Raw genomic sequence first — 17,642 nt, 5'->3', positions numbered from 1 at the left:
AGCTTAAAACATATTTAAGACTCGTACCGGTCTTCGGAACCAAAATACGAGCCCGATACCACCGTTTTCTGATCAATTTCCTTCTTCATTTTCCTTAATTAATTTCAGAAAACAATTTCACACAAAAATTCCTTTCTCGGGATTGGGACCTCGGAATTTAATTCCGGGCACACGCCCAAGTCCCATATTTTTCTACGGATCCTCCGGGACCGTCGAGTCACAGGTCCGGGTCCGTTTACCCAAAATGTTGACCAAAGTCAATATTATGCATATTAATATCAAAATTCATCAAATTGTTTTTTCACAAAATTCGTATATTCTAACATAAAAACTTTTCCGGCTATGTGCCCGAATTGCGTACGCAAATCGAGCCAACTAAAAGCGAGGTTTTTAGGGCCTCGGAAGCACGGAACTAGGAAGAATTACGGTGATGACCCTTTGGGTCGTCACACCATAATACCAACGTCCATCATCAAGAGCCTGGGTATCTCACCTGGAATCACCTTGCAATCCTTGCACAACCCTCTGTCAGACCTCCTAAGGAGGAGATAGTCAATTTGAGTCTGTGCCAACGCGTTTTGAAAAGTAACCAAATGCTCCTCCCTTTTCGGAAAGCTAGAGTTCGCAATCACCAATCCAAAAGCCTTAGTGAAGTCCAGTAACGAGGTTCCTCCTCCATTCCTCTCCCCAAAACTGAAGCCTTCATGCACTTCGTCATACCCACAAACGGTTGACCCAATATGACCATTGAAATCTCCTTCTATAAATAACTTCTCAGCATGTGGTACCTGACGTACAATCTCATCTAACCCATCCCAAAAGCGTCATTTAACCTCCTCATCTAGGCCTGCATGAGGCGCATAGGCGCTAACAACGTTTAGGGTGCATTGACCTACCACCAACTTAATAATCATCAACCTATCATTCACTCGTCTAAGCTCAACCACAGACTCTCTAAGTTCCCTATCCACCAAAAATACCCACTCCATTCTTACCCTTCTAGGTTCCTGAGAACCAAAGTTTATACCCGTTCGCGTCCCTCGCATTCGACCCTACCCACCTTATCTCCTGGACACACGCTATTTGACCCTTCTCTTCTAGAGGATCTTCGCCAACTATATAAACTTACCTGTCAACGTACCTACGTTCCATGACCCAATTCGCAACCGATAAACACCCTTGTTCCCTTTACCTCCCTTGCCTCCCAACCCACTCCCTAACCCCCGCCCTATCTCCCAACCCACCCCTCTCACCCCCCAAGTAGAGAGAGAGAGAGAGAGAGAGAAATTTATTATTCAACTTCAAATTCATGTACATAATGAACTGAAATCCCCTCTATTTATAGAAGAAAGGAAACTGTTACAAGCTGCTGCTGCAAGTTGCTGTGTAAGCTGCTTGTAAGCTACTGTGTAAGCTGCTTGTAAGAAGCTGCTACTGTATGTTGCTGTGTAAGCTGCTACTGCAAGCTGCTGTGTAAGTTGCTACTGCAAGCTGCTGTGTAAGTTGCATATAAGTTGCTTGTAAGCTGCTACTGCAAGCTGTTGTGTAAGCTGCTTGTAAGTTGCTTGTAAGCTGCTACTGCAAGCTGCTGTGTAAGCTTCTTGTAAGTTGCTTGTAAGTTGCTACTGTACCAGATATAGATAATCTTCTGTCGGAGGTAATATTTATCCAAACGGAGTACTGAAATGATAAGCTTCTTCATGAAGCTTATTTCCAATAGTGTACTAAATAGATAACCATATTTACGGCGGAGTCCCATATGGATAAGCTTCTTCAGGAAGCTTATTTACAACGGAGTACTAAATGAACATCCATAATATAATATATATTTATAACACTTTGCAAGAATTTTTTTTAGATATAAAAATTGTACTCCTTCCTTTTTCTATTTTCGAGAACCATTTCAGATTCATACCGGGGCATTTAACTACGGAATTTATTTATCTTATGAGAAGATTAGTGGAGCAGTATAGAGAAAGGAAGAAGGACTTGCATATGATGTTCATTGACGTTGAAAAGCGTATAATGAAGTTCCGAGGGAAGTTATGTGGAGGTATTTGAAGGTTGACGATGTTCTGGTAGCGTACACTAGGATGATTTAAGATATATATGGTGGTACTAAGACTCGAGTGAGGACTATGAGAGGTGAATCGAAACACTTTCAGTTGTGATGGGGATGCACCATGGATCAACTCTTAGCTCGTTTTTACTTGCCTTGACGATGGACGTGCTCTTGCGGCACATCTAAGGAAAGGTGACATGGTGCAAGTTATTTGTCAATAATATAGTGTTGATCGACGAGACACGAGGCTGGGTTACCGCAAGGTTGGAGGTTTGGAGACATACATTGGTAAGGTTTCAAGTAGAGCAGGACCAAAACAGAATACTTGGAGTGTAAATTCTGTGAAGCAGGCGTGGATGTGAAACTTGATACTCAAGTTATCTCCAAAAGAGGTAGTTTCAAGTATCTCACGTCTATTATTCAAGGTAACAGAGAGATTAACGAGGATTCCACACGTCGTATTGGAGCAGAATGGATAAAATTAAGGCTCATATCCGATGTTCTATGTGATAAGAATGTGCCGCTAAGACTTGAGAATTTTTTTATAGAGTGGTAGTTCGACCAACTATGTTGTATTATTGGCTAGTCAAGAACTCTTATGTGCAGAAAATAAAAGTAGCAGAAATGAGGATGATGATATGGATGAGCGAGTGTACCAGAAGAGATAAGATTAGGGATGAAGTTATTCGGGACAAAGTGGGAGTGGCCTCCATGGAGGACAAGATGCGAAATCGAGGTTGAGACGGTTTGTGCACGTTAAGAGGAGAAGCATTGATGCTTCTATTAGGAGGTATGAGAGATTGGCCATGACAGGTTTGAGAAGAGGTCAAGGTAAGCCAAAAAAGTAGTGGGAAGAAGTAATTAGGCAGGACATGGCGCTGCTTCAGCTTACTGAGGACATGACCCTTGATAGTAGGGTGTGAATGTCAAGGATTAGGGTAGGTTAGTAGGCAATTGAAAGTTAAAAGTTTCTCCTTTGCTTATCAGTACTAGTATTAGCAGTACTCATGTACCTTCATATTCTCCAGATCTATATTACGTCATGTTATTTAGTTCGTTTCAATTATCGTATTTCCCTGTTGTTACTACTTATTCTTTTTTCCCTCCTTTTCTTTTCTCTGCCTTTTCTTCTTCTTCTTCTTCTCACCTTTTCTGAGCCGATGGTCTATTGAAAACAACATTTTTACCTTCACTATATAGGGATAAGGTTTGCGTACGCACAATCCTCCCCAAACCTCGCCTATAACAAATATTGGGTTTGTTATTATTGTTCTTTCTTTGTTTTATGTGTCTCTCTAAGAATGAGGTTTAAAATGTTAATTTGATTTAAATAGTAGTAATATATTAGCGATTGATGATGATGAATTCAAATTATTGAAAGTTGTTGAAGTTTACGGAGAAATGAAGTCGTGTGAAACATTTTGGAATATTTAAGAATCATATAAATTTGAAAATAGTGGAGTAATATAAAAAGTGTTAGAAGGAAAAATAGGATTGCAATTTTCGTTTCTTTTTCTTTTTATTTTGCTATAAACATCTGTTATTCAAAATCTAGGCACTCCCTGATCTGATTCTCACGGGAAAGTCACTTAAGGGGTCATTTGGTTACAAGATAAGGGATAATGTGAAATTGTTTTACATCGCGTTTGGTTGAATTTCTTTTGTTACGAATCAGTAAGCTCGAAATTGTTTATATCACAATTGTAGTATTAATTTCTTTACCGTACTCTATGAGAGATAATACCGGATAATGAAACAACACATTTGCGCTTCTCCAAAACTCCTCTCAAAGTCTTTTACGAAGTCAAGGTTAAAATTATAAATAAAAAAAGTGTATCCACTAAAAACTTTCATCATTATTTAATATTCGGAAAAGATCCAAATATATTTTTGTACTATACGAAATTGAGCACATTTTCTCTTCGTTAATACTTTAGCCCATATATGCCCTTACCGTCACATAGTTGGTCCATATATTTCATTTTTGAAACTGAATCCACCCAAACTAATTAGTTCTTTCGTTAATCGTACTAAAATGTATAACAAACATTTTTTCCTTTTTATTACAGTACTTTTTTTTCTTTACCTTTCTCTTTTCTTTCTTCTTTTTTCTTTTCTTCTCTTTTTTTTTCCTTTTTCTTTCTCCCATATTCGAGTTCCTCCATTGCCGATGCCTTCTCCATTTTCGCCACTAATTTAACTTGACAAAACTCATGAATTCCTGCTAATTTTACTATCACAAACTTCACAGGTTCTTCCGACCTGAAAGATGAAAATTATCGGCGAATTTTTTCGGTTATGTTAATTGGGTGAAGGTAGGATATAGTTATTCAGATTTTGAAGGTCTTATTCCCTTCAGATCTGAAGCTCCACGGTGAACAACACTTTCAAATGCTGGATAACCATATCCTACCTTCACCAAATTAACACCACCGAAAAAATTTCTCAAACAATTTTCATCTCCTTCTTTTCAGAAGAACCAGAGCCTTCTCGCTTGGAAGCTTTTGGTGATGTAGGTTTGATTTTTAGGAATAAAATCACGTGAAATTGGTGATGGAAATAGAGAAGGCATCAGCAATGGAGGAAATCTGATATGGGAGAAAGAAAAAGGGAAAAAAAAAAGAAGAAAAGAAAAAGGAAGAAAAAAAGAGAAAGGTAGAGAAAAAAATACTAATAAAAAGGAGATAGTGTCTATAATACACTTTAATACAATTAAAGAAAGAGCTAATTAGTTTGGGTAGATTCCGTTTCGAAAAAGGGCATATATGGACGAACAATGTGACGGTAAGGGCATATAGACCAACTATGTGGCGGTAAGGGCATATGGGCTAAAGTACTAACTAAGGACAAATGTGCTCAATTTCATATAATATAAGGACATATTTGGACCTTTTCCGTTTAATATTCGTACTATAATCCCCATATTATAGTCTCAATACACTATAACTTGATCACAAACCAAACGACCCATAAGGGAATAAAACATGTTTCCTACCAAAAGGTTCTTCATTTCTAAGGTAGCTTAAGACCTCTTGTTAAAGGTAGATTCTTACCTCTAAATGAAAGACAAAATTTCACCTTTAATCAGATATCCCGTTCTCAAAATTTAGGAATGATTTATGCTCAAGAACTAAATAACTGTGCTTGAGACATAAGTACATTTCTTTTATGAGGAACTAAATTATGCTTGAGACAAAATTGTAATCAGGAAACAGATTCTCGAGAACCAAAAGCCAATATGGCAATAGACAATGGAAATGTGAAGTTGCAAGTGAAAAACTTGTATGGAATACTGGTATCTTTTCCATAGCATAAAAGGAGCATTCAGTGGTGAAGTTCCTATAGAAATATCAATACTGATCCTGTTGAAATTTCTAGAGAAGAAAGAATGGAACTATTGACATTCAAGAACTTACATATAATTATTACACAAAAAATAAGAAAAATTACAGCTAGAAACCACCTGTCATCTGAATCTCTGCAAGTCACAAACTGAGCAGCAATATTGAACCATTGACTTAGGCTCAGTTTCCATTTGGCATGATTGGTGAATGTTGACTGTACATTACTACCAATGACCTCAAACAGCCCGGTCATTCTTTCATGTGTGGACCTTGTTACTCAAGATAGATCCCTCTGACTGGTATAACCAAAGGTAATCTAAACTAGAAATCGTACTTCGTCCTGCCACTTCTCAGGATTAGGCATAACATATCAGGAATATCTGAAAATGACGATGACTTTAAGAAGCTCCAAGACTCCAGCATAAGTCTCTTTCTTGATCCCTTAAAATGCACTACCTGTGCCCAAAAATGAGTTGAAAAAACTCAGAATGAAACCAGGCATCCTTTCATAATCTCATTTAATGAAGTATACTGTTCATCATGTGACTGGAAGTTTACCAACTCTTGATTCTTTTCAGATTTTCAATAGCTGTAAACAGCATCTCTTCCCTTAAAGAGGTCCAGGTGGAAGTGATTAAGGAGTCTGACTGTACTTTAGCAACAGTAAAACTGTACAAGAAATTTACTACATATATAAAGTAATGGAGAATCAGAGTTCTGAAATTCTAACATGGAGAATGCACTTGGACATTTTGTTTCAGTTATATGTATGTTTAATTGATAACCATCTACGCATTTATATGTCAATAGATTACAACTCCCTAAATAGAAATTCAAGAGTAATTTCGGAAACTCTCACTATAAATTTACCAATTTATATTCCTTAACCCCAAAACAAGCCTAAACCAAAACTGTACCTTAACATCCAAGGGCATCCCACGAAATTGACCGGCGCCCTCTGGTGGTGTCCAGTTGTAAATGGAACACGGCAAGAATAGCACTGAAGCGCCACTAATTCGGTCAGTAAATGCTTGTTTTCTGGTAAACCTTTGAACATCAAAGGAAGAGTGAGATTTTACAACCCAGGCAAGAGCTAATTGATCCCCGAGCATTCTGGAAGCTTTCATGAACTTTGTCGTGTAGACTTTTAGTACTTCTTCCAAGAAAAACCTTGCTCTGCACAGTTGAGGAGTTATAGTGGCTTTAGGAAGAGGTGTAAACAAAAGCAACTCCAAGTTCTGCCGTTAAATTAATAAAAGAAACTAAGTACGTCCTGACTAAGAAAACAGACAATAGTAAAATCCCAAGTTTTCAAAATTTCAAACATATGAACCAAGAAACATCTGTTAAATCTACAGGATTCCTACTAGACAGTCCTCCTAAATAAATATCAGAACTACAGATTAGAACACCTACAAGCTTAGAATTCACAGAGGAGCACCCTTTGCTGCTATGCATGATCTAAAATTATCCAGCACACAAGCCAATCACCATTATAAGATACCGAGGGCTAAATTCAGGGAGAATAGTACATAAACCAACAAACCTTAGAATTCCCTCAGGAGTGCCCCTCACTGCTATAAATCCTGAATTCAGAGGTTGCTCTTTGTTGTTACGGAATGTTAGAGCCACATGAAAATCAAGGTGATCATTAAATATCTGCCCCAAGTCATCAACCACTGCTATATCCGAGTCGGTAAAGATGTAATGATTCACTTGCCCCTTCCATTTTAAATGCTCCATAGCTCGTGTTTCTAGAAAGACCTGGATTTAGAAACTATAAGCAAAAAAGAATACCATGCATGATATAAAAGTCAAATCATCTAAAATTTCCTAAGGGAATTAGACTCGACAAATTGACAGAAATCGAGAAATGATAGTATATTTTGCAATACATTTACCAAGTAAGATAATATCTGGACATCAACACTTAAATACAAAAGATGATATTTTTAACTATGTTCATTTACTATATCTTTACATTCCATTGTCGTAGTCAATCGCTCAACACTTTCTGGAAACATTTAGACACTAAATTGTAGTGACCAAAACTGGAAACAAACAAACAAAAAATGTTATAGCACGACAAGAAAGTATCAAATTTACAATTCTGCATTAGCTCTGCAATGAAAGGCGAAAGCTCCACTAATAGTTAATACTAGCCAACCGAACACCCACCACCCCCTCCCCCTGACAAAAGAAATACAAACAAATATTCATGGATGATTCAACAGTACAAGGACATGATGATTTTCTCAGATAACAACAAATGTTCATGGATGATTCAACTGTACAAGGACAGAAAAGGCCCACGTGCATTGGAAAATGCAAATATACATGTCGCCAATTAGCTTATCTCGGTGTGGAAAGGTGATTTTCCCGAGTTACAAGAAATAATCTGAAGCACGCCTAGCATGCTGAAAAAATAGTAGGAATTGGGGAAGTTATGAAGCCAAAATCAACATAAAAGGAAAAATACCCTTCATAATAATGAACTGTTCTCTTACAATGTAAGACCTGATTCTTTGTAGCATCAACATTTCTCGTGAATAATCACCTTGAATGGGTAGAATGGTCAGTCTATCTCTCTCCACAGGAAGTTTAGATGATGGATTAGTAAGGATGATGATGTTGCTCCGAGGCATGGTCTCCTGCACGAATCAAATCCAAGTCAAATAAATTGCAACTGCAATCAACTTCTAGATAATACTGGTAAGAGTTTGCAAACTTTTGCTGGCAATGAGATTTTATCACAGTACTCTAATATAGGAGTGTTAGAAACCAAAGAAGTTCTATATTTCATATCTAGAAGAGAAGATTACAAGGCCTATTTATAATACTAATTCACCTAATCTATTAGTTGTCATACACCTAATTACACCTACTATACAACTCATATACATGTGTTAGCTATGATGTAGTACATGTGTATACATGTGCTACACAACTTGTATTACACCTACTATACAACTCATATACATGTGCTAGCTATGATGTAGTACATGTGTATACATGTGCTAGACAACTTGTATGTCAACACTCCCCCTCAAGTTGGAGCATATATATTGATCATGCCCAACTTGTTACAGATATATTCAACTCGAGCTCCATTCAAAGATTTTGTGAAAATGTCTCCCAATTGATCTCCAGTTCTAACATGACCTGTAGAGATGAGCTTTTGTTGAATCTTTTCACGAACAAAGTGACAATCTATTTCAATGTGCTTAGTCCTTTCATGAAATATAGGATTAGAGGAGATATGAAGAGCAGCTTGATTATCACACCACAACTTTGCTGGCAATGTAGTTTGGAAGCCAACTTCACTTAATAGTTGATGTACCCATACAACCTCACACACAGATTGTGCCATAGCTCTGTATTCTGCTTCCGCACTAGATCGAGATACGATATTTTGTTTCTTACTCTTCCACCAAATCAAGTTTCCACCAACAAAAACGCAATATCCTGTCGTGGATCTCCTATCGACTTTTGACCTTGCCTAATCTGCATCTGTGAAACACTCAATGTTAGTGTGTTCATTATTCTTATATACTAGACCCCGTCCTGGAGATCCCTTTAGATAACAAAGAATCTGCTCCAGAGCCGCCCAATGCCTGATTGTTGGGGAAGACATAAACTGACTCACAATGCTGACAGAGTATGCGATATCGGGACGAGTTACTGTAAGATAGTTCAGTTTCCCAACCAATCTCCTATATTTCTCTGGATCTTCGAATAACTCACCGTCTTCTTTCACGAGTTGTGTGTTAGGAACCATTGGCATGCTGCATGGTTTAGATCCCAACTTTCCAGTTTCAGCTAACAAGTCAAGAGTATATTTCCTTTGGGACAAGAAGATGCCTTTCTTGCTCCGTGTTCAACTCCCAAAAATACTTTAGTTGCCCTAAATCTTTCGTCTGAAATTGAGTGTGAAGGAAAGACTTTAGAGTTGAAATTCCTGTAATATCACTTCCAGTAATAACGATGTCATCAACATATACTACCAATAAAAGAATACCATCATCAGACTTTTTATAAAACACCGTATGATCGCAATTGCTTTTCTTCATCCCATATTCTAGAACAGCCTCACTAAATCTGCCAAACCAAGCACGAGGACTCTGTTTCAGCCCATAAAGAGATTTTCGAAGACGACATACCTTTCCATACTCCCCCTGAGCAACAAACCCAGGTGGATGCTCCATATATACTTCTTCCTGAAGATCTCCATGTAGAAAAGCATTCTTTATATCAAGCTGATGCAGAGGCCAATCATAAGTAGCTGCCATGGAAATGAATAATCGAACAGAAGCTAACTTGGCGACCGGGGAAAAAGTATCCAAATAGTCGACTCCATAGGTCTGTGCATACCCTTTTGCAACAAGGCGTGCCTTAAGGCGAGCTACTGTCCCATCGGAGTTAAACTTAACAGCAAATACCCACTTGCACCCAATAGCCTTTTTGTTAGTGGGCAGATCGGCCAACTCCCAAGTACCATTCTCATCTAAAGCCATCATATCTTCTATCATTGCATCATGCCAACCTGGGTGGGACAATGCTTCACGAACAGTTTTAGGTATCCTAGCAGAATCTAATGATGCAATAAACGAGCTAGAAGAAGTAGACAAATGGTCATAAGACACAAAAGAAGAAATAGGATAAGTACATTGTCGTGTACCTTTGCGAATGGCAATAGGAAGATCCAAACTAGGATCTGAAACACAAGAGGTTGGATTTACCGACGAAGCAGAAGTAGGTAAAGGATCGGGTTCTGAGGTTTGTTGTCGCCTGGTATACACACGAAGAACAGGTGGCTGCTCGGATGGTCGATCGAGGGAAACGGGTGATTGAGGAAGAGGTGTTGGAGAACTAACTGGATGTGTGACAGTGTAGACCAAAGTATCATCTTCTTCCTCAGGACTGTTATAAACATATGAAGAAAAGAACGGATAATTTTCATGGAATGTGACATCGGCAGACACTAAGTACCTTTTGAGATCTGGAGAATAACACCGATAACCTTTCTGAAGACGTGAGTACCCTAAGAACACACACTTAAGGGCCTTTGGATCTAATTTAGTTACTTGTGGACGAACATCACGAACAAAACAAGTACAACCAAATATTTTGGGTTCAATAGGAAATAATGGCTTAGAGAAAAAAAGAATATTGTAAGGAATATTACCATGAAGTACAGAAGATGGCATACGATTTATTAAAAAACAAGTTGAAGAGACGGCATCAGCCCAAAAACATTTTGGCACTTTCATTTGAAAGAGGAGTGCTCGGCCTACTTCAAGAAGATGTCTATTTTTTCGTTCCGCAACCCCGTTTTGAGAAGGGGTGTCAACACAAGAAGATTGATGTAGAATACCATTTGTAGCCATATAATCTTTAAACAAATCCGAAAAATATTCTTTTGCATTGTCACTCCTTAAATTACGAACGGAAACATTAAAATGAGTTTTTATTTCAGCACAAAAAGCACAAAAAATTGAAAACAACTCCGAACGATTTTTCATTAAATATAACCAAGTAACACGAGAATGATCATCCACAAAGGTAACAAAATATCTAAAACCAGTTTTAGAGATAATAGGACATGGACCCCAAACATCGGTGTGACTAACTCAAAAGGTAAGTCGACCCGTTTATTGACTCTAGAAACTTTAGGAAGGCGATGGTGTTTAGCAAACTGACATGACTCACAATCTAAAGAGGAAATACTCTGATACTGAGGATATAACTTCTTCAAACTAGACAAGGATGGATGAACCAATCGACAGTGTACATCAAAGGGAGACAACACAGTTGAACAAGAAATGGATTTCGGCACCTGTGATTCAAGAACATAGAGACCCCAGACTCAGAACCTTTACCAATAATCTGCTTCGTCGTAAGATCCTAAAAAAGACAATAATTGGGAAAAAATGAGACACAACAATTTAGAGTACGAGTAAGTTTACTGACAGATATTAGATTGAAAGAAAAATCAGGCAAATTTAAGACGGAACTAAGGGAAAGAGAAGATGTTGGGTTAACAGTGCCAGACCCTAAAACATATGAGGTAGACCCATCGGCTAAAGTAACTGTGGAACATTGGGTATGTGACTGAAAAGTGGAAAAGAGTTTAGAGTTACCTGTCATATGATCTGTGGCACCAGAATCAATGACCCATTTGGATGACGAAGAGAGGAGACACTTAGTGGTTTTACCTGACTCGGGGATAGTATTGATAGGAGGAGATGACGACTGAGATGGTGAAATAGTCTCGGAAGTGGCGATGTTGGCATACTGAGATCTTTTGTTCTTATTCTGAAGCTTCACATAATAACGTATGGTATGACCGAGCTCATGACAATAAAAACATTCAACTTCCCCTTGCTTTAGGTCTCGACTATCGCTACTCCGATTGCGATTACTATGACTCCTATTCTTTTGGACGCGGCTAAGCAGAGCACCACTATCGATCGTGGCTGTCGGACCTGGATGAGACTTTTCAGTACGCAATACTCTTGTAAAGGCCTCTTTCAAGGAAGAGATAGCAGTACCAGATAAAATCTGCGATTTGGCCCCTTCAAATTCGGGAGAAAGACCAGAAAGGAAACTCATGACCGCCAGTTGTTCACGATGAGCCTGTTGTACCTTCACATCTGGACTAAACGGCAATATAACATTAAGCTCATCATACACCTTCTTAAACTCTGAGAAGTAAGTGGTGAGAGAGCGATCTTGCATGGATGGATGGTAAAATGTCTGGCACACATCATACATGCGAGACAAGTTTCCTTTGCCAGAGTACAAAAAATCTAAATAATCCATTAGATCCTTCACATAATCACAATGAGAAACTAGATCATTTACCTCACTATGCATCGAATTCTTGATTTGGAGAAACAATTTTGCATCCTCCTTTAACCAGACTGATTTAGTCTCATCCTTGGGTGGATCATCAACCAAGTGGTTCTCTTTGTCGATGCTCCGCAAATAGAGACGGATCGTCTTACTCCAATCCATGTAATTGGAACCCATGAACTTATTCTCCGTAATTTTGGACATAACCGGAATGACATCAACGGTAGGTTTCGTTTCAGTCATCTTGCACCCGAATAATAGCAGAATCAAATAGTCAAGAACAGTGCAGTGAAATTTGAACAATGCAGTGAACAGTGAACAGTGATATTTGAACAGTACAGTGAACAATGAATAGTAATATTTGAACAGTGAACAGTGCAGTGAACAGTACAGTGAACAGTGTCGGAACAGTGATCTTGGAAAATGAAAGTTGTCAGGAAAAAAAAATTCTGACAGTACCACTTTGGTCGGAATAGTGAGTAGAAAAATCTGTAAAGAAGCGGTCGGGGCAAAAAATGGCCGAAAATAGTGAAATAGAATCAAAGCAGCGAAAGACTGTTCTGAACAAAAATAATTCGAACGGGGAAAAAAAATTCCCAACAACAAACTGATGAAAAAACTTCAATGCTCTGATACCATGTTAGAAACCAAAGAAGTTCTATATTTCATATCTAGAAGAGAAGATTACAAGGCCTATTTATAATACTAATTCACCTAATCTATTAGTTGTCATACACCTAATTACACCTACTATACAACTCATATACATGTGCTAGCTATGATGTAGTACATGTGTATACATGTGCTACACAACTACTATACAACTCATAAACATGTGCTAGCTATGATGTAGTACATGTGTATACATGTGCTAGACAACTTGTATGTCAACAAGGAGTAACACAGGCACTCTGGAAGTAAAATAAGAAAGTGAAATGTCAATATTTCCAGAAGGAATATCAAGGTTATCATAAGAAGATCAAAATTTAAAATTTAAAATATAAAATTTTTAAAAAGAAAGACCAAGCAAACTGTCACATATGTTTGTTTGCCTCCACCAAATAAGTGATCAAAGCTCCCTCCAATGAGTTTAAACTAAAAACTATTGAAGAATGCAGTTCTAATAACTTCTCATGTTTCTTAACAACCTTCTCATGTCCCATTAGTGTTTTTTTAATGTTTTATCATGGATGTTTTTACCCTACACGTAGCCAAACACCACTAAGAAGGATGTAAGAGGCCTTACAAATAACCTTCGCCATTATTCTTCCCGATTATTTCAAAGTGCGATAGGAAGAAAACAATAACCTTTTTTTGTGGATAATGTAGGAAGGAAACAATAACATTTCTAGGAGAAGTTTTCTAAAAATTATTTCTGCTGATTTTTTGTCTGATTATCCATTACATATGAGCAATGTGGAGCTTATCACATCAAAGTGTACTTGAGAATTTCACCAAGTACACATTATTAACCTATGTTGTCTTGCACATGGATTTACCTGAATGAAATTAATGAAAACATTCAAGATGGCGATCGACCTCTCCACCTTGTTGTAGGAAGCGTTCCCAACTGTAACCAAATCTAGTGATTTACCACTAGCCTGCTGATCAACAGTAGTATTATACGTAGCAAAGACAGTGACGATGGAAATATTGCCTCCGGCCTTCAAATTTTTAGAAGATGCTCCAAAATGTGTCTTGTTGAGAGCTTTGTTGCCTATCATTTAGATTAACAAAGCTTATGCATGAATATATACATAAATTAGATGGTAGAAAAACTAGGAAGAAGCTAGATTTTGTGCACATTTATGCACCTAAAATCCAGAGATGCACTTCAAGAAAGCAAATTGAAAAACACTGCAATTTGAGGGAGGCAGTTGTGAGCTAGAAATGATTAAAAAAAAATATGCACGTATAGCAAATTAAACCACTAACTAGAGCTTCTTGCTAATTGTTTATTTTTTAATGAAGGTTGTGTCTGGCTACGTGCACCTCGACTATTCCATCAGGTACCTGCTATCTCCCACTAGCACAAGTACCTACCGAGTAACTCTGCCCACCAAAACTTAGGCAGATAAGTAGAAATCACCTCAGTGTTTTTGCCTCCGATGTGATTTAAACCTGAAACATCATGGTTCTCCTCCCACTTAATTAACCACTAGCCGACACCCTCAAGTACACTTCTCCTAAATTATTTTAGCAACTTAACTAGCTCAACAGGAAACCAGAGGTGCACAAGCACAAAGTTCTACAAAAGTCTAAATATCATAGGAGCACGAGTGGATCTAGCTTATGACCTATGGTTCATGTGAACCCAGTAGTTTTATTATTGTACAATAACTTGAGCCGCTATAGGAACCCATAAACTTCAACTTCAATTATGGATCCGCCTCTCCTAGGAGGAAACTACAAAGATAGTTACTCCCTCTGTTTCAATTTAGATGACATGCTTTCCTTATTAGCTTGTTTAAAACAAAAATGACACATTTTTACAATTGGAAATAATTCAACGTTACACTCTTCATTTAATCCATTTTACCCTTAATGAAAAACTTTTATAATCACACAAATATTATGGTCCCACAAAACTTTTAAACATTAAGCTTTTTAGAGCACAATTTTCAAAAATTCTTTAAACTCCGTGCAATGAGTCAAAGTACCTTGTCTAAATTGAAACGGAGGGAGTAATTCGAATAACAAACATTAAAGCAAAAAAGATGTAAACCTTGGCATTGTAGTCGATCAGGCAACCCTTGGCCAGCAGCAGGTCCTAAGAGCAGATGATCAGATTTCTTGTATTGTTTCCTTTGTGGAACTTCTGCAGCTGAGTGCTGCCGTAGTTCTAAAACTGGAAAGAAAAAAAAGACAATTTTACCATTCATTCTTTTTTTTTTTAAAAGAACTAGATTAAGAATATCGAAAAGGGAATTAACTCTCAGTATTAACCTGAGAGCATGTGAACTAAAACAAAAAACAACGGCAAACATAATAGGAACGGGCGCCACCCACTGCACACTCTCTTTCCTAGCATTTCGCGAGGAGTTCGCCGGAAAACGGATTACGGTGTAATTAGCAACTCGATTTCGCCGGAGCAAGAGAATAGTTATGTCTGATTTGAAATTGGGGAGTAATCAATCGGATGCGGGTTCTCTCCAAATTTGGAATCCGGTAGAACCGATTGAGCTTTGGCTAGATCTTTTAATCTAAATTTTCTTTATTTTTTTTTCTTTCTTATTTTGCCAAAAATATTTCAGTTTGTTTAGTTTATTTAATGTTAATTGTTTCAAGTTATTTAGAACTTGATAATTAAATATAATAGACCCTTGTGGTCCGGCCGTTCCCCGGATCCCGCAGATAGCAGGAGCTTAGTGCACAGGTTATTAAAATAAAAAAATTGTAATTCTCTATAGATGTTCTTACATGACTCTCGAGGATGATAAAAACAAGAGAAATAGTTATCATATATTGTTGGAAAACTAATTCAAAGTTGTAGTAGAAAATCTCAATTGTTTAGTATTTGATATTTGTTAGTTTATTTAATTCATATCCAAATAAGATTTGTAGTCAGAATTATATAGAAATAGGTTTTCTTGTTTCTAGTTGAAATATGTTTCGTACTATTATAAATAAAGGTATTGACAGCTTATTTTATGTGTGAAAGAAAATAAAAATTTATAGAGATCATTCAAAGATTTTTGGTAAAATATTTTTCCTTCATTATATTCTTATAAATTACTCGATACTCTCTTTTTCGTTGTCATGATTACTCTAGTTACAAACATAAAATTTATTCGAATTAATTAGTAGGTTCAGAATAAATATTATATTTGTATGTAATATTTTTTGTATATGTGTTTACCGAAAAAAAGGTACAGTTGAATTTTTATCGTGATTTAACGTAGATTAAATTGATCTGATAAAATAAAGTAATGAAGAGCAAAGCAAGTAAAATAAGAATAATTGAAGAAAAAACAAGCCTGAACTTCAGAGTATTCACACCGGGATCAAAAATAATTGGAAAATCTCTATAACACTTGTATAAAGCTTGAGAGAAAGAATGTTAGTCTTTTGCTATAAGTATTTTTTCATGTCTTATAATAGAATATAATCCTCTATTTATATTAGAGTTATGGGTGTATGATATATCAATTGATTATTAATATTAATGCTACAATAAAAGATAATAAAAAGGCAATAAAAAAATATTAAAGGGCAATAAAATCTAATAAAGCCTAATAAAGGCTAATAAAGATGGGAGGAATCTTGGGTCTTCATAATGTTCAACGGTCATATCTTGAATTAATGCCTCTTATCCAGACACAGATTGGTATCTGATGTCAATATCTTATCTGGCCACAGGTTTGTATCAGTGTGAACATGATTGAATCACTACTTATTGACACGCGTTGCTTTCTAATTCACCTATCTTTTGAGATCGATTTTTATTGTATACAATATGTATGTATATATAATACGAATAAACGAACGTTGAACTCAACGCATTTCATTTGATTTAAATATTCTCGCAAGTAGATGAATGGTTTTTCTTCTAAGCACTTTATAGAGAAATATGAAAAACTTTATAATATGCCATTAGTGTCTAGTTTATAATTGTTTACTGTTTGTTTGTCTGATATTATTATCATGATATAAATTTAAAAAACACTTAAAATTGAACCTTCGACCTTTCATTAGCGAGGATACCACTAAAGTATAGATCTTCATCGATGCCCTCCATCACTATATGACTCAAATAAATACTGTGTAATTAGTTATTTTAAAAAAATTATTAAAATTATATAGTGCACGATAACAATTTCGAACAATTATCACATGGAAATTAAATAAAACATAAATTAATTTTAAATATCATTATAAACTATGATTTCAAAGTTGAAGCTTTCTTGGAGCGCGTTAGAAACATAAAAAAAATATTTGAGGATCAAATAAGGTTTTTATTTCTGTCAATTTAATACATATACTTCCATATATGTTTCATGTTAAACTTTATTGTTCATCCAACCCATTATGTGAATTTGAACTCCTGATAGGTACATCATACATGGTTACAATTGATCTCAAATGTTATTTTGCTTTAAAAATATATCGCATGAAAACATATTCACGTGATATAGTTTATAAAATTGATTTGATGTGAAAAAATAATTAAATGCCGAAATCTTATACGTTAAACTATCCAACTATAGATTATATAAATTTTGGTTGACTACTGATTCTCTTTATCATGTCTTCCACCGACAACACAAAGAAAACGACACCTCATGTCTATTGAATTCGAAAACTAACATCAAAGAGTCCAAATTATCATTTTTCATCTGAATAAGCTCGATTTGTCCAATTTAAATTTGTTCTTACTATAC

The 17,642-nt window shown here is 36.4% G+C and overlaps 1 protein-coding gene across 3 annotated transcripts; it reads right to left on the bottom strand.

Annotated features, from left to right (window-relative positions):
- Positions 1-5,334: 5,334 nt before the first annotated feature.
- LOC107814026 (uncharacterized) lies at positions 5,335-15,478 on the bottom strand. Of its 3 annotated transcripts, none has more exons than XM_075253406.1 (8): positions 15,208-15,476; positions 14,987-15,109; positions 13,761-13,978; positions 12,271-12,504; positions 7,914-8,057; positions 6,953-7,170; positions 6,324-6,582; positions 5,335-5,862 (listed from the first exon to the last, which is right to left on the bottom strand). In XM_075253406.1, exons 1-8 carry the CDS (start codon positions 15,290-15,292, stop codon positions 5,728-5,730), a joined length of 1,416 nt encoding a protein of 471 aa, XP_075109507.1. In that variant the 5' UTR covers positions 15,293-15,476; the 3' UTR covers positions 5,335-5,727. The 3 variants fall into 3 exon arrangements, 2 of the variants coding, with proteins under 2 accessions (XP_075109507.1, XP_075109508.1); XR_012709418.1 differs by having other exon boundaries at positions 5,726-5,862; positions 5,965-6,582; positions 15,208-15,478; XM_075253407.1 differs by lacking the exon at positions 12,271-12,504 and having other exon boundaries at positions 15,208-15,470.
- Between the last annotated feature and the right edge of the window lie 2,164 nt (positions 15,479-17,642).

The sequence above is a fragment of the Nicotiana tabacum genome, chromosome 5 (assembly GCF_000715075.1).
Source record: "Nicotiana tabacum cultivar K326 chromosome 5, ASM71507v2, whole genome shotgun sequence".
Taxonomy (NCBI): Eukaryota; Viridiplantae; Streptophyta; class Magnoliopsida; order Solanales; family Solanaceae; genus Nicotiana; species Nicotiana tabacum.
This window is presented reverse-complemented; position numbering and strand designations above follow the sequence as displayed.